This window comes from Elephas maximus, chromosome 4, assembly GCF_024166365.1.
Source record: "Elephas maximus indicus isolate mEleMax1 chromosome 4, mEleMax1 primary haplotype, whole genome shotgun sequence".
NCBI classification, from domain to species: Eukaryota; Metazoa; Chordata; class Mammalia; order Proboscidea; family Elephantidae; genus Elephas; species Elephas maximus.
Genome location: NC_064822.1, coordinates 170,473,184 through 170,485,972, shown reverse-complemented (window position 1 = coordinate 170,485,972; position 12,789 = coordinate 170,473,184). Strand labels below are relative to the sequence as shown.

General features: G+C 42.1%; 1 protein-coding gene across 3 annotated transcripts in view; it reads left to right on the top strand.

Annotated features, from left to right (window-relative positions):
- NT5DC3 (5'-nucleotidase domain containing 3) overlaps positions 1 to 12,789 on the top strand; it is a 182,329-nt gene that overhangs the window by 47,923 nt on the left and 121,617 nt on the right. For all 3 annotated transcript variants that reach the window (XR_007517361.1, XR_007517360.1, XM_049884207.1), the window contains exons 10-13: positions 1,153 to 1,234; positions 2,238 to 2,324; positions 7,390 to 7,530; positions 11,413 to 11,477. Coding sequence is in view for 1 of the 3 variants with exons in the window: in XM_049884207.1 (XP_049740164.1) it covers positions 1,153 to 1,234; positions 2,238 to 2,324; positions 7,390 to 7,530; positions 11,413 to 11,477 (375 nt within the window). In the remaining 2 variants the exon portion in view is untranslated. The remainder of the gene's footprint in view (positions 1 to 1,152; positions 1,235 to 2,237; positions 2,325 to 7,389; positions 7,531 to 11,412; positions 11,478 to 12,789) is intronic.

The following is a 12,789-nucleotide window of genomic DNA, read 5'->3' as shown; positions in this document are numbered from 1 at the left end:
CTGAACTCTTTTCCTTTGGGTGGGGGGAGGGGGGTGTCTCAGCCCAGCTCACCGCCCACATTTATTTTGCCTGTGTTCTGGATGTCTGGGGTAAAAGTTGAATAATCTCCATCTGTGTTCATCCTTGTTTTATTTTTAAGAGTGAAAGGTTTAAAACAAGCTGTCATTGTTGGGTGCTGTTGAGTTGATTGCAACTCATGGCGACTCCAAGTGACAAGAGTACAACTGCTCCATAGTTTTCTAGGCTGTAATCTCTACAGGAGCACATTGCCAGATCTTTCTCCCACAGAGCCGCTGGATGGGTTTGAACTGCCAACCTTTTGATCAGCAGCCGAGTATTTAAGCGTTGTGCCACCAGGGTGCCTAAAAACAATCCAAAGTTCTAATAATAGGGGATGGTTGGTTAAATTTGGAACATCCATATGAGGAGATATTATACAACCATTAAAAATTGCTGACCATCGTGTTATTGCAGTGAGCATGTTTGATTAGCGTAAGAAATGATGCATTTAGGAGTATGTAATCATATGGGAAATTGCTCACAATATAAGTGAAAAAACAAAGGATATCAGTCAGTACATGTAGAACGATCCCCATTTTATGTACATAAAAAAGAAAAAGGTTAACAGATATATGAAGAGTGAAAGACATACTATTTGTATCCGGATGCTTAGAATTGTGAGTTATTTTCCTTTTCTTCATTGTATTTTTCTGCATTTTCCAGATTTTTTACAGTGAGTTTATATTTTTCCTAAGCAGAAGAATAATCCTAATAAATGGTACATTGTTAAAAAAAAAAAAAAAAAAAAAAAGGGCAAACAAACCCTGGATCCTTTGGGCTAACACACTTAGCTTTTGAAAAGAGAACTTATTCCTATTTCTTGTTTCCCATGATAAAGTAGTACTCCTGGCCTCAGATTTGTTTTCTGTCTAAAGTGGCTGAATTTCAGGTATAAAACTGAAAAAATGTACTAAAGCAGTATTTCCTCAAGTTGTTTTTGTGATACAGAGGTTTAGAGGTGGAGTCTTGGTTTCAGAGGGTTGGTTTGTGGAGGTACTTCCTGTCACCAGCGAGAAACCGTGTAGTGTTCCCTATAGCAAACAGCCTGAACTACCACCATATGTCACAACGTTTCCCGTTTCTGTTGTTAGACCTTTCCGAAAAGTAAACGAGAAAGGTGTCTTACTCTGGGATAAGATCTACAAGTTGCAGAAAGGCCAGATTTACAAGCAGGTATGCCCTTCCCAATTCCTTCCTTTACGTTGCTTGGCTTTGTGGTCAGTGATGAAGATAACAGCTAGCACCCTTCGAGGCTTACTAGTGCCAGGCATAGTTCTGAGTGCCTTGCCTAGATGGACTGTTCATAGCTTAGTGTGTATTAACTCGGTGGTAAAATTTAGGCTTCAAGCACTATATTTTCACAATGCTAGTATCTAAAGTAACTCAGAGTGTAACAGTTTTTAAAAATGAAATTTAAGGCATTACTTTAAAAAAGTATGTAAAATTCAAGATGCCAGTAGTAAACCTTGGAAATTTATTTTTTAGAAGCCTTTAATCACATGGCATTTTATTCATCCAAATCAGTAATTATTTCCAGACGATATGTTTTATGCCATGTTTTAATATATTTTGGTATCATATAATGTTCTCACATGTTTGAAGAAATGATTGAATTGCTGACCATTATTGTGTTACAAAGTTTTTTTTATTAACGGATATATTTCTGTTGGGTATATTACATCTTGTGGATTTAGCAGTATTATTTTCTAGAATTTAAAAAATTAGCTTTGATACAGCAATTCCACTTCTAGGAATTTAACCTGAGAAATTATTAAGTTGTAGCTAAAACAATGCTACAAGAATGTTTACCAGGAAGTTATTAACAAAATTGGTAACAACATAAATGTCCAACACGAGGGAGTTAACAAAATAAACCATGGTATAGCCTGGGGTGGAGTACTTCTCAGTGACTGAAATTAAATGGCACATTAATATTCATTGATGTGAAAGGACCCTCACAGCATGTTAAGTGTAAAGTGGTAATTACAAAGAAGTGAATGTACAATCCGAATCCTCTTTGAAAAGTGTATTTGACATAGAAAAGAGATTAAAAGATTCCTTACAAAGGTGTTTTTACCTTTGCATTTCGATATTTAAAGAATTTTTTTTAGTTTTGTAAGATGAATGTTTTGAAACATACAGGTGATATGATGTTTATATTTTTCTCTTATCGTAGGGCAATTTATATGAATTTTTGAAACTTACTGGATGGAGAGGATCCAAAGTACTGTATTTTGGCGACCATATATACAGTGACCTGGCGGTGAGGGACCTTTTTTTTCCGTGTATCTTTGTTGATAAAAAGTTAAAAAGTGATGATGTATTAGTCCCACTTACTAAGAAATATCTCTCTTGTTTACAGTCATTTTTATGCTTTCATAAAAACTAGGAGTAGGCCTTTTTTTAATGTGTTGTTTTTTTACAGAACAGAATGGGTCAGGGTCATGAATATAAGTAAATTTTTTGGAAATGATGGAAATGAGTAATTTCCTCAAAGCATTTTGTCAGAGCATCTTTCCATTTAAGTAATGGTAAGAAATAAATGCCAGCAATCTTTCTTTTTCCTGTTATGTAGGCATCAGAACACGGAAAAAATTCACCACACAATCTCGCAAGCCCCAGCTGCGCTTCTTTCACCAGCAGCCACATCTAAAGAGTATAAAATTGGCGTTTGCATTAAACAGCTGTTACGTGAAAATGAGGCTTTTCATGCCTCTTGACATGATCAGAGGAGTGTCACAGGACTTGAATTATGATTCAATCTGTGATTGGAACAGGATCGAGTTATTCGTAATTAACACCATATTTGGTTCCTTGTAGAATGAATTTATATTTGTTAAGTGGTCCAAGCTAGGTTCCGCAGTACGCAGTTATTAGATCCTGAAGCTCACTGTGAGGGGTGGTAAGGAGAGAGTGGTCACTGTTTGTTGCAGCTGATATTTCTGAGTATTTTGACCCACATTGAAAGTTGGCCTTACATCTTACATATATACGTATATGTGTATGTATGTATGTATACACACATACACATGTATATGTACACACATATGTGTATATATATATACACACACATATGTATCTATCAGCCTGTGCCCTCTTGTGTCTGCCTACCATGGAAGCAGTGGGTTTTTAACTTGGGCTGTGCATTAGGATCTTCTGGGAAGTGTCTTCAGAGTACCCGTGCCTGAACCCCACCGAGGTCTGTGGCATCAGCATTTTGGCATCATGGGTGTTTGTCCCCTGTTCAGCGGGACCTGTAGTCCCTGACCACGTAACTGCGTGTTTTTGTGAGGCACGTGGATCCGTGGTACTGTGAGGTGACGCACAAGGACTTAGCATTAGGGGCGCACTCACAAAGCCAGGGTTCTCCAACTACAGTCCCTGCGACAGCAGCAGCAGCAGCTCCTGGGAAGAGCTTGTTAGCAATGCACATTCTTGGGCCGCGCCCCAGACCTGCTGAGGCAGAAACTCTAGGGTGCTTTCACAAGCCCTCCACGATGAGCTTTGAAAACCAATGTTGTAAAGCTGTGAGACCAATTCTTTTTTTTTTTAGTCATATTTATTTTGTTGTTATTGTTGAGAATATACACAGAAAACATACACCAACAGTTCTCCATGTGCATTTCAGTGATATTGATCATACTCTTTGAGTTGTGCAGCCGCTCTCACCCTCCCTCTCCCCGTAAACTCACTGCCCCCTAAGCTTCCTAGCTAATCTTTCGAATGGCTGTTGTTAATTTGATCTGATATAAATAGTTCTTAAAAGGGCATAATGCTCAAGGCAGAAATTTTTTTTATTAGTTAAGCTAAGATATTGTTTGGTTTTAAGATGACTTCAGGGGATATTTTTGGTAAGGTTTAAAGATTATCTCAGGGCAGTAGTCTTAGGGGTTCATCTAGCCTCCATGGCTCCAGAAAGTCTAGAGTCCGTGAGAATTTTAAATTCTGTTCTGCATTTGCTTCCTTTTTGATCAGGATTCTTCTCTATAATCTTTGATCAAAATTTGGAGTAGTGGTAGTGTTACTGGAAAAAGTCTCTTGCCTCTCGCTGGTCAAAAATGAGCAGGTAAGGCATTGCAGAGTTTTCCACACTAGCAAAGCTTTATTGAAGAGGCTTACAAGCGGAGACGAGAAGGGCCTAAAGCAACGCTTACCCCCGTCTCACAGAACAAAAGATCCACCCGTGTTTTTAAAAGTTCTTAGGCAGGAAAAGATTCATGTTTATTCGCAGGCATAGGTGGGGTTTTCCAGCAAGTAGCCCATTTTGGGCAGGGATAGGTTAATGAAGGTGTGCGTGCAGCAGCTTTCTAAGATGGCTCCTGTCCCAGCGTCCTCTGGGATCTGTAGCAGGACTTATTATGGGATGTTGCACCTGCACAGTTTCTCACTGCCCGAGTTTGATTTCCGGCTGCTGCCCCTCACTGCCCCTGGTGGAAGGTCACACAGTGGTCACAGGTAGATGTTCTGTGCATGTCCGGTTTTGTCCAGCTGCTCCTGTAAAACAACTTTAAAGAAGTTTGTGGGCTATTTTCTGATACCCTGCCCCATTGCTCTGGGGAATGGCTTTGTTTCTGCGCCCTGGCCCATTTCCTGTACTTTGTTTACAGATTGGTGGTGGGGCGGGGGGGGGCCCTCTGTTCCCTGTCGTAGTAGCCAGGCACCATCCAGTTCTTCTGTTCTGTGAGACCAGTTCTTTAACCAACGTGTCAGAAATTATGTGGGGCATGAACGTGATCCTTCATAAGAGTCACCTTGGCAATCTGCATACTTCTTCCATTATTGGTGCTGATTCTCAAAGTACATCTGAGTGCCCCTTTTGGGATAGATTTGAGAGCCAGTTTGAAGCACAAGAGAAAATTGGTTTTATTGTTATTAATTTATTATCATGTATTTTAGCTTTAGGCATGTTTCAAATCAATTTTGCCTATTTTCAGAAATCAAATTCACTTTCAAAAGTTTGTCACCATCGGGAATATTTAAAAGAGCGTGCTATAGGTTTTTATGTATTATAGGAGAAAGAAATAGACATATTGAAAGGTTTAAAGAAATTGAACCAGTAAAGAAGGGAGGTGTCCTTAGGGCCTACAGGGTGTGGATTCTAGCTTTGGGTGAGTAGCCAGAGTGAACCGTAAGCTAAATTAAATGCTACTTCTCTCCTTAAAACTCCCAAAGGCTTCCTTTCTCACTCAGGGTAAAAGCCTGAGTTTCTATAGTTGCCTTTAAGGCCCTGTATGATCTCACCTCCCCCCAGCCTACCTCTGAAGGTACCTACTGTCCTTGCCCCCCTCTCCTATTCTCCTGTAGGCCCTTGCCTTCTTGTTCCTTGACTCTCCCTCTGTAAATATTCCTGCCCAAGGGCCTTTGCACTTGCTCAGCTCTCCTCCCATATATTTGCATATTTTCTCCCTCCTTCCCTTCAGGTCTCTATTCAAATGTCCTTTTACTAGCTTGGTCTTCCTAACCACCCAATATTAAATAGTAACCACATTGCCCCCTATTCTTACTCTGCTGGATATTTGTCTACTGAACTTATTACTACCTGCCATTATGGATTTGTTTGCATGTTTATTGTCTGTATTTTCCATGAAGGCAGGGATTTTGCCACTTTGTAGTTATTGCATTATCTAGTGTCTAGAACAGAACCTAGCAAATAGTAATGCTTGATAAATATTTGTCAGATGAGAAAATGAATGACCATTTAGAATGGTGACTGTATATCTTAGATGTTCCAGGACTTATCTGAGTTCAGACATTCTGGCTGTATGGTGCAGGGTGTTAGACTTCCTGGTCCAGCTTCACAAAGTGGGAGGAGAATCACTGTCAGCATCAACAGCCCAAGGCTGACTCCCATGAGGTGGATGTCAGACATACCTCCTCTCTCTAACTTTTTTACCAATTCTGACACCAGCTGTCCCTCCCATGGCACTCTGCTTCTCTGCTGAGCTTGATAATTCATTGAAATGGCCACACAGAACTTAACAGACCATACTCATGATTATGGGGTTTATTAGGGAAGTAACAGGTTACGATTCAGGATCAGGAATGACGCAGGATACAGTTCTTCCATCCGGACAGCTTCTCCTTGGCTGTACCCGTAGTTAGGCCTTTCTCTGGCCCTCGGCCTCTCGGCCCCTTGGCCTCTTGGACCCTGGCCTGCTGGGCAAGTGTTAACACAGCTCTTTAGCTCTGCCAGTAAGTGCCTGGGGGTACCCCACTCCTCCAGTAAGCCTCTACCCGAAGGCACTTATCTCCCTCGCTCTGTGGGTCAGTACACCCACGTAGCCACCTTGCTCTGTGGGCTGGGAAGTCCACTGCGCTGTCTGTCAGCTCTGTTGCCACTGTTTCTCTGCCACTGTGTCTTGCTGTCTCGTGCTGTCTCCGGTGTTAAGCAGTTCTCTGTTTCCTGGGTCTAGGAGGTTCTCAGTACAGGGACCCTGGGTCCAAAGGACACATTCCACTCCTGGCTCTTCTTTCTTGATGTTAATGAGGTCCCCTCTCTGCTCTGAGATTGGCTCCCTTTTAAGCCTAGTGGAATGGCAAAACTGACCAATCCCCTCATTAGGGTTCCATACACCTTATTTGCTTCGTCCTACCCTCCCCCCTACACAGGGGTGCCATGCACCTTATTTGCATAGTACCACCTAATCATTTGGTGGGAATTTTAAGACCATGTGTGGCTAGAAGGGCCACATGAAATGAAGTAATTCACTGCACTACACTGGCCTATTATTGAATTATGGGATTGTAATATTTGAAATGAAAAATATAACCATGAGGGATTGCAGCCAATGTCACAAAACAATTTGTGTATTAATTTTTTAATGAGAAACTATTTTAGGCTATAAACTTTCACTTTAAACACAATGACTAAACAGGGGGGTGGGGAGTGACCATGCATGTTTGTGATCCATTCCAAGCCTGAGATTCTTTGGTTCCCCTTAACCCACAGGCCCGGGCACATGATAGGTGCTCCATAGAGACCTGTGGATGAACTGAATGAAGTCCTTCCCTGGAGTTTAGGTTAAGCCTCCTTCTGCTCCCAACCTCATTGTTTTTTCAGTCCTCGGCTAATGATTCCAGACCCTGTGTTTCTGCAGGGGCTGTGATTCACAGCCATTATTTCCGGAACTCAAATGTACATGAGGTGAAATGGTCAAAGACTGGGGCTATATTGGTTTTAATTAACCATAATTCATTTAATTCCACTTGGTTAATAACTAACCATTATAGTTGACAAGTAATTAAATGAACACCTGTTACGTCTGGGAAAAGTAATGAAGTGGTTTGATTCTGTTGAGATTAACGTTGACTGTGATCTTTGTGATCAGGATTTGACCCTAAAGCATGGCTGGCGAACGGGTGCAATTATCCCAGAATTAAGGTCCGAGCTCAAAATCATGAACACGGAGCAGTACATCCAGACCATGACCTGGCTGCAGACCTTGACTGGGCTCTTGGAGCAGATGCAGGTTTGGGAATTTTTTTCTTTCTTTTTTCTTTGAGCTGAAATTCATCCGCTGGTCAAAGTTATTTCAGGTGTTTTTTGTTTAATTGTGGTTAAAAAGTATGAGGCTTATGTCATTCTGCTCTCAACTGGCTGCAAAATAATCATTGTTAGTTGCTATTGAATTGGCCCTGACTCATGGCAACCCCATGTTGTGATTTATAGTGCTTTTTTTTTCTTTCAATACTATTTTATTGTGTTTTTGGTGTAAGTTTACACAGCAAATTAGGTTCCTTTTTGACAATTTCTACAGAAATTGTTTAGCATATGATATTTTTGTTGGCTGATTTTCGGAAGTAAATTGCCAGGCCATTTTTCCTAGTCTGTCTTAGTCTGGAAGCTCCGCCGAAACCTGTTCAGTATCATAGCAACATTCAAGCCTCCAGTGACAGGTAGGTATGGATTCACACGAGGTACATGGGCTGGGAATCGAACTGAGGTCACCTGCATGGAAGGCGAGAATTCTACCACTGAAGCACCTCTACTCCATGCAGAATAGCTACTGGAGTTTTGCCAAATTTCCCCCTGAAAGGACCTTTTAAAATGCTCATTAGAGCCTTTTGGAGAAAGAGTCTTTTGTGAGGCCCCTGTAAATGCAGCGTTTGCTTACAAAATCCACTTCCATACTAAAGCCCTATTGGAAAATTTTCAAGGGAGTGGTGATTCTAGAAACTCTGCCGACGTTTGGGTATAGTCTTGGTTCTACCCTTAGCCTCCTGTGGGACTTCTCTGTTCTCGGCCTCGGTTTCTCCATCTGTAAAGTGAAGGGTTCTGTGGAGTGAGCACTGTCTAGGCACCATGGCTTCCTGGAGACAGCCTCAAAGCCAGTATCAAGTTCCCTGAGTCCAGCCTCAATTTGACTTTGAAGATAATGCGTACAATTGTTGGCTCACTGGAATTCAGTGGCAGCTTTCTCTTTCCATAAGTTATATAGCCAGCTTTGGATAAGTAATGAGGAATGTTGTCTTAGCGGTCATTTCCTGGTCCATGAGAGCAGCTCCTCTCTTGCAGCTGTGGCCCCCTTTCTCTGCTGCCCCTTCCTCCTTCCTAATCTCCAGGGGCACCTTGCCTTCTCACTCAGCATTTCTGGGTCACAGCCATCTTAGCGTGAGTGCCGACTCTCTTGGGATAAGGGGCACAGGTGCTGTCTGTCTTGGCTAACATCCCTGGAACTGTCTGGCTGTGGCTTGTTGCCCACGACCTGCCAGCCTGCTTTGGAAATGGGCAGGGAGCTGCTTGGCCTGCCCCAGCTGGCAGCCATGTGGGGCTGACTGGGTGGTGAGCTCAGGATGAACCACAAGGAGTGGCAGGCCAGGTCCTTGGTGAGGGTGCGTACATTCCAGAGCGTGAGGCTCCGCACGTCCTCCAGGCCCTGTTTCCAGTATATCCTGGCTAGATTGGCTCTGCTGCCTTTTTTTTTTGTAATTTTTTACATATTTTTAAGGTGTTGAATACAAAACATAAAAACAGTAACATGAAGGAAAAGTATCCAGTTAACATTTGTTAAATCGTGGATGTCTATGCTTCCAGTATTTTTCTGTATTTTTTAAATTTTTCAAAATTTCAAAATTATCATCTTCAGTAGGTGATGAATTTTTTTTTCCCCACATTCAAAAATTTATACCAAATTGTTTTGTGACATTGGTTGCAGTCCCTGCAATGTGTCAGCATTCCCCCACTTTCTACCCTGGGTTCCCCATGTCCATTTTTCCTGTCCCTTTCTGATACCTCATCTTTGCTTTTGGGCAAGTTTTGCTCATTTGGTCTTGTATACTTGACTGAACTAAGAAGCACGTTCCTCATGTGTATTACTGTTGGTTTTTGTGGCATCTTACAGATTTTACCTTTTCTGTTTTAGTCACATATGTTTTGGAGCCCAAATTTGGTAGTGAGTAATTTGTTGATTTAGAACTCCTAGCTAGGCTGGGTCAGCTGACTGATGCTCAGGTAATCTGCAGCTGCTGGTTTTCCAAGGGCAGCTGATTCCTGGTGGTATAGGTGGTGGTGGTAGTAGGCAAGAAATCCAGATTGCAGCCTCAGTTGATACCATTGTTGTCTAAGCAACAGAGCGCTTTAGCAGGTGACAGCAGTTGAGGTGTTGGGCAGATGTGATAAATAGAAGACTCTTGGCTCTATGGCAGGAGCAGATGGTTTGTCTGTTGGGTGTTTTCCTCAGGGTTCTAAGGTTACCCCTGTGATTGTGAATTGCAGGGAGCCCCACCTGTCCCCCGTGATGATGTGCACTTCACTCTGGCTTTGGTGTTTCCATTTAGCCTTGGAGAGAGAACCTTGGAGAGAGATTTGTGAGATCCCATTTGTTACGTTGTAGGCAGTTGCTATTTTTCCTTTGCTTTTTCTCATACTTTGACCCGCCAGAAAATTCTCTGCTTTTCCTTCAGTTTGAAGTGCTCTACCTTTTTGCCTTTTGTAAAAACAATTACTTTTTTTTCCTCTTCGGTATTTTAAAAGATAATGTAATTACTTTAAGGAAAAAAAAAATTAAACCACTTATAATCCTGCTATCTAGCACAAATTATTTTTAAAAATTCCTTGTTAATTTCCAAATATGTGCCCTACTTTTACATGCTTGCAATTAGTGGATATACTATCATACCTGCTAGTTCCACTTAACTAGCGTTTTTGTGTTTATACATATATATGGTATATGTGATAAAAAAATTTTTTTTTGATAGTATGTATTAAATATGTTTATACATAGGTAATGTGTGTAATTATGTGTATGTATAGTGCACGCATGTATTTTGTTTATGTTGTGTTAGTTGCTTTCGAGCCGATTCTGGGTGGAAACCCCAGGCTCTGCTTGGGATGACTTGTTACAGCCAATAACCAAGAGTCTGAGGTGGGAGAGAAGAAAGGCGCCTTTATTTCATTACACAAGGAAAGGAGCAACCTGGTTTGCTACCTCCAAGACTGCTCGCAGGCAGTTTGGGGAGGTGAACTTTTACAGAGAGCAAACAAGGATGCATGTTCATCATGAATCTTCAGGATTGACCTTCACGCAGGCACTTAGAACTTGGGGATGACTAGGCATTTTCTTTAGGCAAGGATTTGATTGTCCAGTGTGGAGGAAGAGGTTGATTTTCCTTCATTAGCATGTTAAGTCTTCACCCAGAGGTGGGGTGCTCGTATGTATTTTTCACTTAATGAGCCAATAGTTCACTTAAAATGCCAGGATGGCGTTACTTAAAATGCCAGGATGGCGTAGCTTAAACCACTTGAGCCCATCTATGGCCTATTCTGTAATTATCTTGTCAAGGAGAATTTCAGAACAATGCGTGGTCATTTCTACTGGGTGTAGAAGAAGCCAGAGCGGGTGTCTCTTAGAAGGGCTGGGCTCTGAGAATGCCTGCCTCAATAGCGACCCCTTGTGTGCAGAGTAGAACTGCTCCATAGAATTTCAAGGCTGTGACCTTTGAGAAGCAGATTGCCAGGACTTTCTTTCACGGTGCCTCTGGGTGGGTTTGAACCACTGACCTTTTGGCTTGTAGTTGAGCACTTAACCATTTGCGCCACTCGGGGACTCTTATTTTGTTTATATATACATTCTGTTTACACATAACCTTTCCTTAATACTTTAATAGCTTCGTAATATTCCATCTTAATTTATTAAACTTTGTTTCTAGTATTGGGTATGTAAAAGTATTTTTAGTGAGGAAGGCAAGATTTCAACTGAGAGTCTAAAAATACATTATTTCCCACAAGTGCTTGCGTCTTAGACTTAGAAAAATAAATTCCTCCAGGAGAAGCTGCCCATTAAAAAATTCTCATCACCTAATGAGTTTATTTGGAACCAAAACAGTCTTAGTAATTAGCTTGTGTCCTGCAGGTTCACCGAGACGCCGAGTCACAGCTGGTTTTGCAGGAGTGGAAAAAGGAGAGAAAGGAGATGAGGTAAGAGCAGACTGCTTTGAATGCAGTGAACCCATTGCCTTATTCTGAGTGTGCTCCTCCCACACACCTTCGCCCAGGACCTGCCAAGCCTACTTTTGAAACATCGTTTTTTTAGCTCCCAGGTGTAAATCGACAGTTCACTGGTATCCAGAATCAGCCATCTGCTGGTAGTGATGTGACATTTTCTGGAGGCCAGCGGTGACGTGACCTCTGCCACACCTCCCACCCTGGCCATTTGAATTGTAGGGAGAAGGGGGATGCTCTCCTTATCCTCTGCTCTGCCTGCTTGACTTTCCCAGTGCGGGCAGTGGGGCCAGGCTTTGGTGATGCTGCCAGCATCATGTGGCCATTGGGACAATGTTGGAGGTGGACTCTGAACCCGTAATGAATTCTCAGGGCTTCTATAAACCAGGTGCTTATTAGTAACTATCCTTAGTTAGAAGGCTGTTTCAGGACTGTGCACACATTCAGTCATCAGAATGTTTATTGGTAAAGAAAGCCCAGCTGGCAGGAAAGTCTGGTGGATGTGTGCTTTATGGGAACAACTGTTCAGAAGAGGCCTTGTTTACATTCATGCTTCACTGAGAAGGATGCATTTTATGTAGACCACATTTGCACAGACATTTCTCCTGGTGTGCTTGGCCCTGCTAGGTGCAGCCTGGACCTGGGCTCTGAGCAGTGGGCAGCCTGCCCCTGGGACTGGGCCGGGGGCCAGGAGGCCATCCCTTGGTGCTACAAAAGACAAAGCTGGGTTTCATTCACTCCTTCTTCCTCCCTCTTGGGGTGTCAGCTATCTGATGTTCATTCTAACCTGATTTGCATTGGTATAAAAATGTTTGGGGAGAGGGTGATGGGGGGAAGGCTTATAATGTGATTTGAATTTGGGCCATGGGCGCTGATAGTCAGCCCTGGGTCCTAAAGCCCAGGGACAGCTCACCTCGAGGAACCTTAGATTATTACATAAGGAAATTGCTCTACCCATCAGAAATGTAGTTCTGCATTCTAGTCTCTAGCATCTTCACATCTCAATGAGATTTTTTGAGTAAAAGTTTAAAAACCATTGGTGGATGCCACCCACAGACGTACTCCAGTTCTTTAACTTTTCTACTGTTTGGCCGTTGCAACGTCTACTCTCATAGATGACAGAGGATGACTACTAACTTATGGTTTCTATCACACAGTTGTATAAAGCTTTTTTTTTTTTTTGGCCACATTTGTACTGATTTACCAGTAGTCAAATAGTATTTATTCATTTTGCTGGAATATTCTGTGCGTAGGGTCCCAGCCATCAGAGGGCATGCTTGCCATGTGT